This window comes from Dunckerocampus dactyliophorus, chromosome 10 (assembly GCF_027744805.1).
Source record: "Dunckerocampus dactyliophorus isolate RoL2022-P2 chromosome 10, RoL_Ddac_1.1, whole genome shotgun sequence".
NCBI classification, from domain to species: Eukaryota; Metazoa; Chordata; class Actinopteri; order Syngnathiformes; family Syngnathidae; genus Dunckerocampus; species Dunckerocampus dactyliophorus.
The window spans coordinates 22056147-22076194 of NC_072828.1; the positions used below are offsets into that span (position 1 = coordinate 22056147).

Genomic DNA, 20048 nt, shown 5'->3' on the forward strand with positions numbered 1-20048 from the left:
CTTGCATGGGTACTGGAGGGTGCTTGAGAGTTTGCCCAACTCGCCCACATGAGCTTTGTGGATTTGGAAAAGGCATTCATCCGTGTCTCTCGCAGTGTTCTGTTGGGGGTGCTCCGGGAGTATGGGGTTCATGGCATTCTCCTACGTGCCATTCGGTTCTTGTACAACCGGAGCAGGAACCAAGTTAACATTGCCAGCAGTAAGTCAAGCCTATTCATGGTGAATGTTGGCCTTCGCCAGGCTGCCCTTTGTCACCAATTTTGTTTATGATTTTTATGGACAGAATTTCTAGGCACAGTCAAAGCGTTGAGGGTGTACAGTTTGGGGACCTTAGAATCTTATCTCTGGTACTTGTGGATGATGTGTTCCTGATGGCCTCATTAAGCTGTGTTTACTGTTTACTGGGGTGGTTCACAGCTGAGTGTGAAGCCTCTGGGTTGCAACTCAGCACCTTCAAATCTGAGGCCATGGTTCTCAGCCGGAAAAGGATGGATTGGAAACCCATCGGGTTGGGAGTGAGGTCTTTCCCCAAGTGGTGGTGTTCAAGTATCTCATGATATTGTTCACGAAAGAAGGATGTGTGATGACGAGGGAGCTGAGCAGAAAGGCAAAGCTCTTGATTTACCAAGCTGATCTACGTTCCTACCCTCATCTATGGTCATGAGCATTGGGTAGTGACCAAGAGAGCAAGATTGCGGTTACAAGCGGCCAAATCACCTTAAGAGTGTGGTCGTTCGGGAGAAGCTCAGAGTACAGCTGCTGTTCCTTCACATCGAGAGGAGCCTCCTGGACGCCTCCCTGGTGATGTGTTCCAGGCATGCCCAGCCGGGAGGAGGCCCCGAGGCAGACCTAGGACACGCTGGAGGGATTATATCTCACAGTTGGCCTGGGAATGCTTTGGTGCCCCCCTGGTGGAACCAGAAGAGGTAGCTGGAGACCGGGAAATCTGGGCTTCCTACTGAGACTGCTGCCCCTGGTATGGTTAAGAAGTGCATACTGTCAAAATAAAAAAAAATTATATTAATCTACATTGTACTAAATCCCGTTACATGCAGTGATACGGTGCAGACAAAAAAAACTGGAACACCTGACTGACCATTGCACATTACAGAAAAATCCACTGAAATAATGAGTTGGTCCCCTCTTTTTAGCTGTCAGCCACTTTTGTGGAAAGACATTACACAAGATTACAGAGTATGGCTGAGAGAATTTTTATGTGAGTGATTAATAAATTGAATCAGAGGTGTGTCCCAATACCTTTGTCCATATAGGGTGTATGTCACATTTCATAGACAATTAACTGATTGAAGTCGCACACTGATGTGCTGCATCAATCGCGCAAGTATCCCCGAGCTGCATAGTTAATTATCGTCACGGTTCATCGGCACAGTAACTAACTAGCTGTGAAATGATGAACATGCAAGCTGCTGTTGACACTAAAACTGAGTTTCCAGTGCTATAGCAAAACACATTTTGGCTTTATGTATAGTATTCTATTATATTTGTTGGGAGATATTGCTCAACACAAAACAGCTGCATGAATATACGTTCTGTGACCTAACCTCTCTGTAACTGCTGTGGAGTATTTCAGCGCTGACAACTTGTGCACCTTCTAACCCGGAGTCCAGCAAAGGCTTCTGCGCTCTACAGCTCACGTAAATATGGCAAGCCATTCTAATGTTGGTGCTACCTTTTTCCAACTTTCAGAATGGTTTGGTAGTTAGTTCTGCATGTCAGAATTGTGTTTGTAGGTTATTCAACTTAACTTCAACTTAACTTTCCTGTCAACTTAATACATTTTTTATGTGATAACTAGGAGTGTCACCAAACACTGCGAGAATGAGACGAGACGAGATTTTAACATCACTTTTAAGAACGGTAGAATGAAAAAATATATGACAATATCTTTCAGTCTACTAATTTGATTTCTACTACGTTACACTCTTCTGCATTCTGTGTGTATAACGAGAAATCTTGTCACGTTATCTCGCAAGATCTTGTGACACCCCTAGTGACAACCAGTAGACTTTATCTGGTCACACTTTGCAAAAAGCTACACACAAATACAGTTGATACTGAGGAACTAATGAAGAACTAATGAGGAACTAATGCACATAAATTTAGAGTAGTTACTGAGGAACAAATGAAGAACTCATGAGTAACTAATGAGTAGTGCTTAGGGTCAGGCTTAGGGTTAGGTAGGTTCATTCCTCATTAACTACAGTTATTTTGTGAACCTTATTGTAAAGTGTTACCCTTTATCTTTATCTTTTTAGCTTTGTACTGCTTTTGTATGGGGTTGTGCAGGTGTACAGTACCTAATGCTGTCACTTTAAAATGTCAAATTCGCCTGCAGCAGAACGCAAATAAAGACCTGACCAAGCCCAGCAAAAACAAGCTGGGCACAAATATGAAAAATTGATCGTATTTAATTGAGTCTGTATATTTTTCTTGTGTGTGGCACTTCAGCATTCAGGCAGATATTTCTGCAGGCCTGCTGCTCATCGTTCACTTCTGTCATCCAAATTGAGATAGCATCACAGAGGTGGGCCAGAAACGATCAACTGTGGAAACAGTACAAATAATATTTCCCTCAAAGATCATCTATCTGTCAGAAAAGGACAGAAACAGGAAAAAAAAATCTTGACCCATCCGCCAATCTTTCATTCTCTCTGTACTCATACATCTGGGGTGAACCTCTTAATATGGTCCTGCCTGCCATCGAGTGGACAACAGAGACCTTCAGTCATTAGAAACAAATGATCGGGACAAGAGAGGGCAACAACTCATGGGCAGCGATATTGCTCAGCTTCCCGAGTTCACTGTCTATCACCAAAATAGACTGAAGACATTTTAGGTTAGGTTCATTTAATTGAAGACCAATTTGAGTATTTGTTTCAGAACTAGAAAGGAGTTCATATCTCCTAAAATAAAAATGATTCGTATCCGTCAGATCTTCCGTGACTAAGACAGTGGACATAACGTGACACACAAAAGGAAGAGGAGAGAAAGGCCCTATGGTGAAGTCTAACCTCATTTATGATAATTAGTGTATTGTGCTCAAGTTCAGACTTTCCACATGCTGACACTTGTCACGAAATGATGTCATCCCAATTTTACAAAACCAGACCACTTTCTCGGTTCTCACATGACAAATAAAAAACATTACACAAAAGCCGTCAAAGGACAACAGGGGACATTGAACGACATGTGAATTGGAAGGCACATCAAACAGACAACAGCGCCTTGAAAGCATGGGGTGGACTAAGAAAAAAAACACTTGTTGATAACCTTCAGGCTTAGTGTACATAATCGTGAGGAAACATGTTTTTAAGAGACACATTTTTTTCGTCAAACTATTTGTGAGGATCTGGAAGTAGTGTGGATCCCCTCCTTTCTCACCGCTCCTCGCCGTCTTCACCAACAAGAGCGTTCACTAAAGGTATAAGTAGGGATGAGTACCGATAACGGTACATTTCTAGGCACCGACCGAATTCCATCTGGATTACTGGGCACGGACTCACGTAAAATCACAAGGTACCATGTTTCGGTGCCAACGCCAGTCTCCGGGAGTGTCCGATTCCTCGTTTCGATTTCAGTTCCTAACGATTCTCGATTCCGATTATTTTCAGAGGTAGAGTCATAAAAGTTTGCATGGTTTAAATGGGGGTGCTAACCAAAGTTCTTGGATGAAATGACTGAATGTCTCCATGATTTTTTTTTTAATATATGAACTTTTTATGAATTACTTGACTATGAATTTCAAACAGGGCTATTTTCAACCAGTATATAAATATCAAACCATTGAACTTCAACATAAATGTTTTGAAGGCTCTTTACATAGGAGTACACGTTCACAAATGATTTAGAATTTTTTAAAGCGCATGAAAAAACAATTACACACATTGATGCAGAATAGACAAGTGTAACTTAACCACGTTACTGAGTTCCTACTAACCTGCGTACAGAATATCAAACAAGTACAGTGAATGGAGTAACACTTAGCGCGGGGTGTGATCGAATTCCTGGCTAAAACGTCAGGACGTTTGTGTATGAAAAAGTACACAGCGTTACTTACATTAGCTGGATCTTTGAGTTGGCCACCGTATTTGCAGTATAAAGTATAATTTGTTTGCTGCTTCAAAGTTGGCGTAAGATCGACATCATTTATTGTTTTACTTACCTGACTGGTTGGAAGAAGTCCAGCGCAGCGCATCAAAAACGGGGCACTCTGTACACCGTGAATCCGGAGGTGTTTAATCATGTTAGTGGCGCCCCCTCCTTTGCCTGATATGATGGTGTTGCAAATGTTGCACTGCGCCGACCGCTCTTTTTTTTGCAGAATTCCAGCCAAACTTTTGAGGGTCGTCGCACACCGTCCATGTTTGAAATGGATGAACACAAACGCTTCCTGACACTTCGCCGGCTTCTTCTTCGTTGGTGTTATGCGGCCATTTTTTGCAGGTGACGGGCTGGTGGATCACCGAAAGAAGAGAATCGGAATGTCTCAGTTCCCATCGATGCTAGATGGTCCATGCCCAACCCTGCTAATGAGATCTTAAATACAAAATACAAAAACACGTTCTTTCTCATTTTCATGATAAAAATGCTCATTGATATTTTCAGAGAAGTATTAATATATGTAGTCTGAGCATTGTGTGCGATTTGATTGTCAGCTTGGGAAGTAATCCTCCTGAATGCACCTCACAATAAGCAAAGGAGTCCAGTCAGGTCAATTTATAAACCGCCAATTCACAACAGATGTCAAGGTACCTTGCACATGGAGCAGGTCTGGAAGCATGCTCTTCATACAAGGAAATGCTGCAAGCTTCAACAGCTCTCCAATACTGCCTGAATGCAAACCTTAACCAAATGATGTTTTCTGTTTGTTTGCAAATAAAACAATTAAAAGTTGCATAAAATCAATTCTGATGTTGACAATGGAGACTGTGAAACCACTTTATTGAAGATTGGAAAAAGATCAATGCAGTTATATTTGGCTGACTGACAGACTTTTGTAACATTGAGTTGATTTTAATAAAAGTTCCTCTGGTTTTATTTAAAAATATATAAAAAAAAAAAAAACTCAGTTCATGTATGACAGTTTCAATTCAATTCAATGTTAGCTCTCTTCTTTTTAATTGAATGTCAGCACCAACCACGAACAACACAGGAAATTATTTTGATCTGAATAGGCTTAAAACACAGCTCAAGGAAATGAAACAATTCTGGGATATTAGATTGAACTTATTTTCTGTTTGAATTGCAGCAACAGAATCTTGCAGAATTCCTGTCAGATGACCTTGATTTGACAAATACAATTAAAGATAATTGAACACGTCTTTGAGATAAACCTAATGTTTACAGAGGGTTTTATGTGGTATATTGGGAGGAATCTCTGGCCAACAACACAGGGATGTTTTTGCACACGGGGACCATTTTAGGGCACATGCTGAAGGCTTGTGGGGTATGTTTAAGTGGCTGTTGCTAAAGTGCCTCAGTGACATTGTGCTGCACCTAGTGTTCCCAAGAAACTGTTTTACAGCAACTCATAGTATTAGTTACATTCAGGTGAATTATTAACCAGAATTTTAAGGCATATCGGAATTTAATTTGTGTCTCAGATTTAGGCTGCAGATCTATTTGAGTTAATTATTTAAACTTTGTCCGCATTCACATGATTTTAAATCACCTCTCAGATTAGTCAGTTTATTGACCATCCACATTTTGGTTCCCTTATTTGGCTACATCCGAGCAGGACTTAGGGTTAGTGAGGGGAAAGTCGATTCCTTACTGGCTGGAGCTCTTTTGGGTCACTGACTGACATGAATCAGGTACTCACTTGACTCAAGTCCCTCATCACAAAGCGCATGCCTAGAAACTCGCACGTGCGTAACAAGTTAAGCTGTCGATGGTCTGCGAGCACCCGTGAGCCGGAGAAACTCGAGTCTTCGTCGAGTACCAGTGAGTCAGTAAAACTCGAGTCTTTGAGTAAGAAGTGGAAAGATTACAGTAGCGTCAACAGTAGCACAATTAGTGAAATGTTACCTGGTTTTCTTTTTAATTTATCCAACGGTTGCAGGGGTGAGCAAGTGAACGAGTTAACGGAGACGAGTACGAGTAGAGTTTTGAACGACTAACGACTCGCACAACTCTACTAGTGATGGGAAACTCGCGGAGGTGTGCACTCGAATCGCGCAACTTGAACTCGAGTCAGACTGGAGTCCCAATTTTGATGACTTTGGACACGACTTGACAATATCATCAAAGACTTGCAACTCGACTGGGACTTTGACATCAATGACTCGGGATTTTGGTTTTTGTCGCGTAAAATGTGTCCCCATTCGAAGTATCCAACTAACGTGACTGTTATTTTGGAATTTCCAGCAAGACAACATGTTTTCCCTTTGACTCTGCCTCTATTAAAGTCCAATGACTTTTAAGAACAAACAACCAATATGTGGATTACATTTCTGTGCACTGACTAAATCCTGAATGCTACGTCAGCACTCTTTTTCTGTGACTAAGTCACGCTGGTCTTATTTTATTTTAAAAAATAAAACAATTCTAAATGCATTCATTGCATTTGTCAAATTTAACAGATTATTACATTGTTGAAATTGCATTTTATTTGGGAGACACTAAACAGTGCTTATGACTTGTAAGGACTCTAAAATTTCAAGTCTCTGTCATATTCGATTTGACCTGACCTGTCTTGTCTTGACTTGAGACTTGACATGGACTTGCACGTCTTTACTTAAGTATTGAGACTTTAGATTAAAGACTTAAGACTTTCTTGAGACTTGCAAAACACTGACTTGCTCCCACCTCTGGAAAGTCAATTCCTTTTACTGACTCCAGTTTATGAGTCACTCACTGAGGTGAATCCGGTACTCGATTCACTCGAGGCACTTATCGCAAAGCAAAACTTGCACATGCTCAACAAGTCCCCCCCACAACTCCCAATCTGTTACTCGATTCGCTCGAGTCACCCGTCACAGAAGGCATGTGCAGAAACTTGTACACGTGCAACAAGTTTGGCAGCACCCGTGAGTCAGTAAAACTTGAGTCTTCGTCAGGCACCCATGAGTCAGTGACACTCGAGTATTTGTCAGTCAACAACTTAGCTACAAGAGAGGAACTAATAATACCTCTCAAAATTATGTTATACAGTCCTCCCCCACAAATAATACCTAATGTTAATGCCAGATCGTAATCACAATAGACTGTTTTAAGGTTATGAAACCTTTACTGCAGACTTTTAATGTCATTTTAGACTCACCGTTAATGCAATAAACAATATAAAAGGACGGCTCTAAGAGGATAAGACACCAAATGACACTATTTTAACAGAATTTCTACTAAGCCTGTTAATAATATTAAATATATTCCTTTTAGAGCGTCTCCATTTTTATGCTTCAAAGAAATCATTTTTGCATGGCTAACAAAAAAAGATTTATATGTGAATGGAGCAACAGCTAGCTAGCATCACGACATCAGTCATTGACACGGTTATGATGATAAGCTAAAGCATGACTGCAAACACAGATGAATCTGCAGATACGGTAGCAAACACATGGAACTACTGAGTGACAAGATCCTATCCCAATACATAACCAACAAATTAGCCACAGGACCTCTGGTTGGCTTAGATCTGATTTTGGCTGTATATAATTCATTGTTAATTGTCTGCTGTGGATACAGGGCTCTCTTAGTTTTCCCCTCTCTCTCTATTCACTGACATTCCTGATGGGGAAAGTCCAGAATTCTTAATGGAGCTGCAAACATTACATATCCAGCCAGAAATGTCGGATCATTACAGTCTGAATGGACAAATCCAATGTCAGTGAACATAAAGAAATGACATATGCTACAAAACTTGTATGTACGTAACTTCCTCAATATTTTCCTTTGACTGCCTTGCTTTGTTTCAAATGTGTGTCCAAACCAAGTATACAGATAAATGACCCAGCAAAGGAATTCCGACTTCAGCTCAATGACTTGGCTTATGCAGGAAAATTTAATGTGGGGTTTCGCCAGACAATGCCAGGGTTTGAGCAGATCCGCTATTCCCTGGAGCTGAGTGGTGAAGAAGAGCAACACAGAGAAGAATAGGGTCTTTGTAAGCCTCCAAAAGTTTGAAGGCCCCCTTGAAGGATTCGGCAAAACCTGACCCAGGAGGACATGTCCCTTCAGGGAAAATAAGAAGAATAATTATTGCATAAATACTAACCGATCAACAGAAGTTGTGCACACTCGCAATAATGTTGGCAACAACGGTAGCGTACCATAAGACAGTGATTCCCAACCAGGAGTATGCCTACCCCTCGTGGTACAACAACACCTCAACACGTATGAGTGAGGGGGTACTCAAGGTACACAAAAAGGCTCTGAGGCTACACACGACAAAGAAGGTTGGGAAACACTGCCATAAGCCAGCATGGTCAGAATCACCTTTGGATTCTCTGATTGCATTTTCACAAATTAAGCTGTTCTGTAAACATTAGATCATGTTCAAAGAGGTTTTTGCAAATTACATCAGCCGCGATAACAAGAGTCATCTGACGTGAACGCCTCTAATTTATAGTGTAGATTGTTTTCATGCTGAATTCTAACATGATAATTGAATTTGTTGTTCTGTGCAGCTTTCTCAAGTCAAGAGTCACATGCTTTAGCAATTTGCCTCCTTATGGTTCTTGTGCCCAAGCCCAACAAGTACAAACCAACAAAACGCACTTTGTTGTTTTGTTAACTTGTTTATATTGTACGATTGATCGGTGGTTTTACTACACAAAACCTAGGATCTCATTTTCTTGTCACACCTTGTCACATCCCCTTGTCAATCTGATGTTGGACTCTTAACCATGGCATCATTTTTGTTTAGGATTTTTTTTTTTGTCCACAATCCATCCAATATTTAGGAATCACAGCCAGCTGAGTAAATAATAGTTTACTTGTCCCAAACACGCCAGATATTTTCTTCTTTGAGCGCCGATCTGTGAGTCACGCAACGCTATCAGAGGCTGCGAAAGCAAATTAGAATTTCCTTCTGAATGTTTTGAACTCCTGTTTCCATGCCAGTGTCTTATTGAAGTGTGCCTTATTGAAAAGTTTGGCGTGAATGTTGGCATTGACTGATTGTGTCAGGTTGTTTTTCTTCAGGCCATGGTTTTAAGTCAGATCTCATACCTAAATTAACTCAGTGAGCTTTTAAACATTCATCGCTTCAGCAGACCTCTGCGGTCGGCCAACCAACAGCTGCTCGAGGTCCCTCGGTCCAAATACAAACAGTGGGAGGTGATCGATCGTTTTCTGTAGCTGGTCCTGGGCTTTGGAAGAGACTTACATTTGTTTAAGGCAAAGCTTAAGACTCATTTATTCACAACTGCATTTGGCACATAAGCGCACTGTGACACTTTTATTTCTTTATTTTTATTTTATTTATACTTACATTTTATTTTTGGCGTGTGTTTTATGCTCTGTTTATCCTGTACTGTGTCCAGCACTTTGGATTAGCTACAGTTGATCTAAGGGGCTATCTAAATAAAGATTGATTGATTATGTGTACTGTAGTGTTAAAGAGTTTTGTGATTTCTGAGCTGCTGTGAACATGACATGTGTCCTGACTGTGGGTGTGGGTGCGGGAGGAGGAGGACGGTTGAGTTTGCTGATGTTGTTTTGGCGTTGATTCGGCGATGATGTTGATTCTGATTTTGTTTTTGCAATAAACAGATTGTTGATTGACCGCTTCCTCATCATACTTACAATGCCAGAGTAGACCAGGGGCGTCCAAAATTTAGCCCGGGGGCTATTTGTGGACCCCAGCTTGTTTTTTATTGGTCCGCGGTATATTGTAGAAATTAAATTAAACCTAAAAAAAACAGCAAAAATGAAAAAAAAATTGCAAAATGGCAAAATGCAAAGAGAATAGGCTGAAATGTTGATGCTAATAACAAATAATAAAACAAAGCTTTGTCTTTAAATATATATGAAAGTTGGTTTTTTTTACAAAATTAAAAAAAAAACATAAAAATCAGTATATCCAGTATATGGTCCTTTGTGTAACACATTTGGACACCCCTGGGGTAGACATTACAATACAGTCTTTATCCTCAATGATAGTCATGGCAGCCCAGCGTTGAGAGTAACTACTTCTTGAGCAAGCCCAGTGTTTACGGACCAAAATGAAGTTTTTAATTAATTTATGGGTGTGCATACAATACCACGAAACACCAATGCTCAAAACGCCGTAAGTTAAGGACCTCTTAATGTTGAGAATGAATAAACAGCACCTCTGCTGGCCGTAGCTGGAATCGCACTGCATTTGACCCCATATCGTCAAGACTTGATAAATTCCCCATAATTGTCAGAATTCTCAACGAACAATTAATTAATATGCCCATCCTGAAGTGTGTTAGTCTCAGGCAACCAGCTACAAGAATTTGGCATTTTTAAAAAGAACATCCATACAACTGCTACATTGAATTAACTATGTGGCCAGCAGAATGAAATTGACTGTAAACCTTTAGCCAGATGTCATCACTTGGTATCCTTTTTTCACAGAGGAAACCAGTCATGTGCGACTATGTGTTTCAATGGATGCTCCAGCAGGCTCACCACGTTCTTGCCATCATTCATATGGTCATTTTTACGTTTGGCTGTCATCTTAGCTGAGGGGCCTGTAGTAAAACACTCGTATATGACCATATACTGAGTATCTGAGTACGGCATGTCAACATACAAAGAAATACTGTAGATTGGCACATGGTAAGTGTGCTCAATGCATTGTCCTTTGTAAAAAGAACACGAAACTGAGATACTTTCTAAACCACCAACATCCAAATCCACATTTAATTTAATACATTCAGAGATATAAAAAGGCCTTAGATTACCAATTCAATTCAGTGGGGCACAATAGTTCACAATTGTGTATGCACAGGGCTAATGTACATTGTGACACTGATAAAGAACATCTTATAACACTCTCAACATTGTGGTGACTGTGTAACATATTAAAACCGCCTCCAACCCATTTTTCCCCTCAAACAATCTGCTTTGCCTTATTTTCAAAGCACTCTCGGTATTGCAAGGGTTACTCCGACCCCCGAAACCCCATTCGAGCGGGGGGTGACTATAACCGGTCCTCTGGCAACTGCGACAGAGCCTGATACCTTCAGAGCTGCTCATTATTACATGCGAGGGGGGACTTGTGATCTTTTTAATTATTCTGCACTTCATTTCTATCCCACCATTCAAAACGCAACACGAGAATTGATTGCCTCAAAGATCCATCTTTATAATCTCCCCTCAGCCCATAAATTATCCAACTTTGGGCCAAGGTGGACCGGCAGTGCAGGCATAAGCAGATCTCTCACAGAAGAGCAGAGCTGCATCCGCAGTGTGTCAGGCTCCAACACTGAATGGGACTGCTCTTTCTCATCGGCTGAAAAGGAAAGGGGAAAAAATGTACACTTGTTATCTTGTGAACCCTCAAACATGCAAGATCGGAATCTCTTGAATGTCAGCGACAGAAAGGGAATTAACAAGAGATCTTTTTATTGTCACAGAGGGTCATTAGGCTGCCAATCGGGGTAATTATGGAAATGATCTCCCCGGCTCTTCGGAATGTTTTTCTGCTTCCATAAGGACTTGAAAGTGTTCAATCAGCCTCTCTTGTGGGAAAGTTCAGTCATAACTGCGAGTGTACCAGCCAAATCAAATTAAGCAAAGACATTTCATTAGTATTTATGGCCCCGAGGCATTTGTAAAAGTATGGAGCAGTGAAGTAATGGCAGAGTGTGGACAGGAGAATTATTGCTTAATGACAAAGACCATACCTAGAAGACATACACATGATAATGAATAGGAGCCATTGATTGCATCTTTAAAGAGGATTCTTGGAGGAATGTAAAATATTGATGCTTGTGTGCCCTACTTTGGACTTCCAGCACTGGTGGTCAGCTTTATTTGAATTTCAGTCTGGCAGCTATATGCAAATGATGTAATAATTGGCCCAACTGAAACAGTGGCTTAAATAGACGGCCTATTGATTCCTCCACATGCATTAATTCTTCAATATATTGGAAAATGATCATTGACGATTTGAGATGAAATACATTTTTAGTCTTTGCGGAATAAATGCTCCTCGTTGTGTGCCACGGAGAAACATAATGAAGTCAGAGAGCTGTGTGCAGTAAATTGTAACACCTGATTTGAATCACTGGGTCTGTTCAGTCCACTTAACCTCCCAGTAATTGACAATTAAAAGGTGCAATCCTTAATTTCAATAGACAGCACCATGACTTTGATTAGTGTGTGGGGTGTGCACTTCCCTTCCCTGCTGCGATGACACACAGGGGCACATTTTGGAAAGCAAATAAGACGAGTGACACCCAAAATAAGAGAATAAGTCATGATGAAAGGCCTTTCTGCAGCTTTAATAGTCTTCAAATATACATTTTAAATAACATGAACACTTCTGCCAATCCTAATCAAAACACCATCATCCCATTTTCTATTATTTTGCTCATCCCTTAATTAATTGGGTTCAAAAAGAGGTAAAGTGTCCCAGCGAATAGGTTAACAGATTGTGTGAATGACTGTTATGGGGAGAGTGTGTTGCATGTAGATGGTAATTTAGTGTGATGTTACATGTATGCATCAATAGACAAGAGAATATTGAGTTCAGGGGTCACAATGGAAGCTGGTTCTGTGCATGTGAATTGTAGGAAATGCTGCCTCACGTGCAACATTGGTGCAGTAACAACAGTAGGCTTCTACTTACACATCTGTCACCCCTATTATTGGAGTAAAACATATATAAACATTTTTAGAAATGTGTGTATTCTTTTTTTAACCCCTTCCCTTGCTCATACAGTATATTTTACAGTGTTTCCAGCAAATCCAGAGGTTGGTTTTTGGCTTTATTCAATCTATTATACTGAAATTACAGCAGCAATTGACACCCTGGTAAAATTCGGGCATTGTTTACTATTATTCCCTTAGCGTTTCCATATAAAGCTGGCCTGCATGTGTTTTGACACCGTGCTTAAATAGAAAGCTAATTTGCACTGTTTACAGCCGGAATCACATCCACAGCACGCTGGTCGTGTCAGCTTGATCTGAATGACAAAAAGCCTACAAACTGGGTGACATTGCACGTACTTAACAAGTACACATTGGCATGGTAATCTGGCTGCATTTAGCTGGAGGTGTCATTTTCCCACCGATGCGAGTTCCATGCAGCTTCCCAATGTGTCCTGTACAGTATCGGACTGCCAGGGCGTGGAAGAACCCTTCGAAAAACGCACAATTCTGGTCATTGTTGTTTTTACAATCAAATATAGGAATATGGGTTGATTTTTTTTTTAAGTTGGGGAATATAACAATAACGAATACAGATAAACTGCTAAAAACAAGAATAAAATACATGCAATATTTAAAACAACAGTTTTCTATTGGCTAATAACAGTCAGAATTTTTCTTTTACCAAAAGTCTCATTTATGTATTATTTTATTCTCTACCTCTCTGAATATGTGCATAAAGTAGCTATTAATTATTAATTATTATGTATTTGAATAATTCCCATTCGATGCAAAGTGGCGCACAGGATCCCTAAAAATTCCTACATTCTTCACGTCCCATGAAAGCATCTCCCCGCTACCTGCTGACATCTATTGGACAAAATGGGCCTAATAAACAAAATGATGAGCGATTGTGTCGAAGTAAACGAATTGTTAACTGATTTTTTTTTTATCACAATTCTACTTCTTATTAAATGTTGGTGATGTGAATGTAATTTAGATTAAAATGTGCATTGGCGTCTATATTCTGGCACAAACCGGTGTGAAGTCCACATACTGTGAAATTGGTGCTGATCTTGCAGCGGGGACGTTTAAAAATGAGCTCCATCACGTTTGTTTGACAGAAACTCACAGGTTGATACATTGAGAGGTTGTGAAAATGAGGTGGCACACAAGCTGAGGGCTTTTGCCATTGATCCTGCAGCATTCCGAGTACTATAGCAAAAATACAATAACAATTTGCTCGCATCATAATGTCTGATTTCGAAAACTGTTTTTGCTCATACTGACAAAAATATTTATTATTTGTTATTAAATAGCTCGTTTAATTAAAAAGCATTGTTTTGTTAAGATACAAAAGCAGTCGATGGAAATTGTTATAATGCTACACCTTGCCCAAATATGTGAAAATGTAAACCTAATGCAAAAGAGAGTATATTCAATGTAACACACACAAACACACTTTTTTTGAAAGCTTGAAAGTTTATTTTAAAGTGGAAAATATTTGAAGCAGAAGAATCCAAAAATCACAAATGTCAAAAGCATCCAACTTTGCAAAGGGCATGCTTAAATCATGCTTTTTGAAAACAGCTTTATTTCTGCACCTCTGGTGACGAATTGATTTGCTTGTAAATCACCTACATCAAATCTAATTTAATCTTTATTTTATTATTAATTGTATGCCCCTCAGAAAATTGCTTTTTTTTATTATCACCTGATATAGAACTGGTTAAAAAATAATAACATATTCACTGCATTTACTTACTTTTGTCTTAAAGCAGTTTATCCAAAAATATGCTGCATGGGGGCCCACAGGGTTTTCCAGGTGACCCTGACCTTTCACCCCGCCATAGAATAAGAGAGGAGCTGCATTGTGTGAGAAAGAGAGAAAAAACTCCCCTGTCCAAGATCAACAGAGCATCACGTTATTATGATCACAATTATTAGTTATGTGACCTTGCTGTATAGTTTTCTCTCCATCACCTGTACTGCTGCAGCAGCAGCACCCCCCAGCACACACACACACACACACACACACTTGAATAGAGAAGAGCGTGTTGTCTTGTTATACTAAAAGGTTTGGTCGCGCTAAGCCGTGCATGTGTGCTTAAAACGTACATTTCATTAACAAACCGCGAAGGTATAAAAGCGGATTTATGAAGCTGCAAAAGATCACAGGAAGGACGACTGTGCCACAGGCATCAGACACCTAGTATACAGTACATATTTTATATACATTATATCAGACACCTTTCACACTATACACTGCATCGGTGTTTTTTCAGTCTGCGTGCATCAGTCTGCACAATTTAGAATATTAAGATGAATTTAAAAAAAAACACACAAAACACCCTTCCTGGTGCATGCAACGAATATCTTGTCAAAAATAATCCGCAAGCAATAAAGGTGGCAAAGGTGTTGTCTTTAAATGAGTCTTGCAAAAGAGTTGATTTATTCCTGCTAAGTAGTCCGTATTGACGGCCACTCGGATCACACAGGTCGGCCAAAGATTAACACCAGAGAGGTCTAATCAGAAGGCATAGGTCTCCCTCCTCTGACCCGGGTGAGCATTATTAATGATAGCGTTTCATTTAATTCATTAATCCTTTTATCCCCACAACAGAAGCCAATTAAAGGATCACATTTAGAAAAAAATAACAACAAAATGACTCCATCCAGAAGCCGAGCAGGAAAAAAATACTATTACTATAAATAAAATAACTACTTCAAAAATGTAATTCGTATTTGTTTATTCTGACTACTAATCGCCTGGTGTTGACTAGTTCTATTTTTATTAACCTATATAAATACAATTTAAAAACACAATTGGGCGTTTTAATCGAACCTCACGTTTTAACCACACATTATGCAGAGTAGAGTGCAACCGCGTGCATTGAATGATGACATTAATCGCTTTGAAGGTTTTTGCAGAAATGCAAAACGTCTTGTTTTTTTGCGTCTGTGTTCTCACGCAGCTTCCCTGTGCTCACCTTCATGTGTCTGAATGATGGTCTCTTTGCATTCTCCCGCTGCTGCATTTCCTACCGTTTTCAAATGTAAAAAACATGCAATGATCGGAGTCGTTAGCACCTCTTCCAAACTCTTAAGGAAATTCTTTATTCTCTCCATTCACTGCTGCTGCTCGGTATACTTCCTGCACCCTCTGTTGGAATAAATAGACTTGAATTGTTGCTTTGCATCAACACAAATTAAATGTATGCCCGGAATAAACATTTTTAAAGCATGCAAACATAATAGTTATGAATAAAAGAACAATATTTAATAATAATAAGAAGAAGAATAAGAATAAGAATAAGAATAATAAAATCAGGAATCCAGACTTAACTGTCGTCGATTGCATTCTGCAGCTTTCCGCACATTTGCACAAATTAAATGTATATGCATTGTTTCGCGCGGCGGCGTTAATGCGCATCAGATTGGTCAATCATGCAAGCCTCTTCTTCCTCATCCTCTTCCTCCTCCTCACGTGCCGTTAAATGGTCTATGACGGACAGACGCAGAAATGAGCGGAAAGCAGCGACTGCTGATGTCCCATTGTTGACAAATCCATGAAACAACTCCAAGTTTGCATGGTTTAACAGCAGGCTGCGGGGAGGAAGAAAGGGGGGCGTATGTCGTCACCACACCACGTGGCTGGCGCTCATCTCATACTGGTGGTGGAGGTGGTGGGGGGTAATCTATCAGAGAGTCCCTTTTAAAAGCTCCGACCTTTAAAAGCATGTGACATCCCCACTCGGCGCTCCAAAGTGTGGCAGGAAATAAGCGAGGGACGCTGCGAGCCACAAGTCGCCACATCTTCCACACAAGTTGAGCAAGAAGTTTCTTTTTGCAGAGACATCCGATCTCTTGACAGACACTCTCGGTGTGTGTGTGTGCCTCCATCACACCATCGCTTGTTTTGGCTCCTCTACCTTTTTTTTTTTTGAAGAGAAGAAGTGTAAGTAAGCCGTGAGATGACCCTGTCTGGAGGCAGCGAAAGAGCCAGCGACATGTCCGGCCAAACAGTACTCACAGCCGAAGACGTGGACATCGACGTGGTGGGCGAGGGGGACGATGAGTGCATGGAGCGGGACAGCGACTGCGACAGCCCCGGAGTGGACATCCTGCACGACGAAGATGAGATTGAGGTGGACAAAGAGGAGATGAGGTCCGGCGGTGGTAGCCCGTGCTGCGAGAGCTCCGGGGAAGGTAAGGGAGAGGGTCACGACCAGGCCGCCGCGTCTGGAGGTTCACTCCAAAAGCCTAAAAATAGTCTGGTGAAGCCGCCGTACTCCTACATCGCCCTCATCACCATGGCCATCCTCCAAAGCCCCCAGAAGAAGCTCACGCTCAGCGGCATCTGTGAGTTCATCAGCAACCGCTTCCCGTACTACCGGGAGAAGTTCCCAGCGTGGCAGAACTCCATCCGCCACAACTTGTCTCTCAACGACTGCTTCGTCAAGATACCCCGGGAACCCGGGAACCCCGGAAAGGGTAACTACTGGACCCTGGACCCGGCTTCAGAGGACATGTTCGACAATGGCAGCTTTCTCAGGAGGAGGAAAAGGTTCAAGAGGGTTCAGCCGGACGTGCTGAGGGACCAGACTGCCCTCATGATGCAAAGTTTCGGGGCGTACAGTCTCAGTGGTCCCTACGGGAGACACTACGGCATCCACCCGGCTGCATATTCCCACCCGGCGGCATTGCAATACCCGTACATCCCCCCTGTTGGACCCATGCTGCCCCCGGGTGTCCCTCTCCTGCCCTCGGCGGAGCTGAACCGCAAAGCGTTCAACTCTCAGCTCAGCCCGGGTCTGCAGCTTCAGCTCAACAGCCTGAGCACGGCGTCCATGATCAAGTCCGAACCGTCCAACAGGCCCTCCTTCAGCATAGAGAACATTATCGGGGTCTCCAGCGCATCGTCTTCCACGCCAGGCGCAGCTCAGGCCTTCCTGCGGCCTCCAGTGACCGTTCAGTCGGCCCTGCTGAGCGCCCAGTCCCTCTCTCTGACCCGGACCTCCGCCGCCATCGCCCCGATCCTCAGTGTACCTTCCAGTATTCTTTCTGGACATGTTTTACCCTCAGCCACGGCGGGAACAGTCTCCAAATGGCCCTCACAGTGACTTACCGTGAAGTGAAAAACTATTTTTATATTGACACACTATTACAGGGGACGTGTGAATCTCACAGCCCAATAGGCAGCACTGGACTTTATGTAACTATGTAAAGAATCTGAGAAAAATGAAAAAGGAAATATTTCTGTACAGGTAATATTTGTAAATATTTGTTTTTTTAAACCGATTATTTTACTTGTTCTGTCTTTTTCCGTTATGTCATTAGTTTACATTTTTTTGTACTGGAAGCAAGGATGTGGATATTTTTTTGCTTCCCTTTCGTACGAGACACAAAAAGCTCTGAAATAATCTGTTTATTATAAAATAAAATATCAAGTATATGTATACGTAGCTATATTGTGGTGTACACTGGCTTTATTTGTAAATAAATCAGAAAGAATTCAAATCTATTTTTATTTTTTCCCCCTCTATTTTCCCATTTAGTAAAAATGACTTGATATCACAAAAGGAAGCATTACAAATTCAATTGGTGGAATTTTTCATTATGAAAATCATGTACTAATTGTACCTCATATTAACTGAAGACCGTGTAAAAAGGCAGGTAATATTGGATTTATTTTTAAAATATGCCAAATCATGTACAAAAATAATAGTAGTGTACTTCTGAGTTACATTTTTTTAAAATGTAAATGAATGTAACAGATATAAATAAGTAATTGTATGAAATTGGAAACACGTGCTGATAATTTACACAATGCACTGCAATAACGAAGCAGTCTTCATCTTGGTATTAACCGATATAATCAGACATCAGAAATGAATCCCGTGTGTTGTGTGTTGACTACTTTATATTCTTGCACCGACTTTAGCTATTTTTATTTATATTGCCGGCTGAACGGAGACCTTTTAAATTTTACACCATTGCTGCTATCGTTTTGCAGCAGATCCGGCGGCTCGGCTTCCGTCAAGATCACCGTTTCAACAGTTTCGCAGTTGTGTCTGGCTAATCACTTTTACACAAACAGCAAATGTTGTGTGTGTGCGTGTGTGTGTGTGTGTGTGTGTGTGTGTGTGTGTGTGTGTGCACTCTATATTTATCCGATCCCCATGGGAAAGAGAAAGTTCAGTTCAGTCAGACACCCAAGAAGGTGACGATGATGCAAACTCCTCTCCAGTGTCACACTCGTGTGCTTGTAATACAAATAATGAAATAAACAAAGAAAGCAATACAAAATAATAATGATAATATTTTAAAATTCAAACAGGTTAAAAAAAGCGTAATAATGTAATGTAACATTCAATTATACCTTGATAGTTTTGATACCAATTTTAAAAAAATATTTATTCATATATATATATATATATATAAATCTCGGTGTAATGGTTATAGAAGAGACATTTCAGTGTGCAGTGACACTACACCATTTTAATCTCATTGGGGATTCATAAAAGGAGGAAAGCATGCATGAAATTGCTGGAAGGCCAACTTGCATGTGGTCAACAAGGCTGTGAGTTGGTGAATCACTTCTCATATTTGCATTCGTCATTGAAGAAGTGAGGAATGTAAAATCCAGATTCCTTCAGTGGAACAAATCCACCTAGTGGACTACAGAGCCCAGTTGTTGCAGTTTCACTCATATGTAATGTTGTTATGTCATTCTCTTTGTGATACAACAACAAGCATCAGGATGCTAAGCCACTGTTTAGTGCAGGCATTTAATTGGTCTGCCTGTCTCTATATGTCGCTTCCATAAATAAATGAACCAAGATACATTATTTGCAATAAATAGATAATCATTTTTGGGCAAATTAAATGTAATCGGAACACACCGGTGCCACGGCACAATGGTTGGGAATCACTGCACTATACTGAGGCCTATATTTCTATCAGTATATTTCAGGACATGTCATTATCTAATTAAGAGGAAGTTGAACCACTTTTCCACAAAATAATCTAAAACTCATTATATTAATCTGTATCTGAATTGCATGCTGCTTGTTTTTTTATATCAAGCTCTATATAAAATATTTACCTCAATATTTTGACCAAAATGCAAACTGCTGACTGGATGAACATGCTCATTTGAAGAGCAAACATTCTCAGCCGTGCTCTATATTGAGCCATGCAGCTGCACTTGCTGTTGCACAGGTGGACAAAAGCCTGGCGTG

The 20048-nt window shown here is 40.7% G+C and overlaps 1 protein-coding gene across 1 annotated transcript; it reads left to right on the forward strand.

Annotated features, from left to right (window-relative positions):
- Positions 1–16572: 16572 nt before the first annotated feature.
- foxd3 (forkhead box D3) lies at positions 16573–18275 on the forward strand. Its single transcript, XM_054789897.1, has one exon. It carries the CDS (start codon positions 16779–16781, stop codon positions 17925–17927), a length of 1149 nt encoding a protein of 382 aa, XP_054645872.1. The 5' UTR covers positions 16573–16778; the 3' UTR covers positions 17928–18275.
- Positions 18276–20048: the final 1773 nt, after the last annotated feature.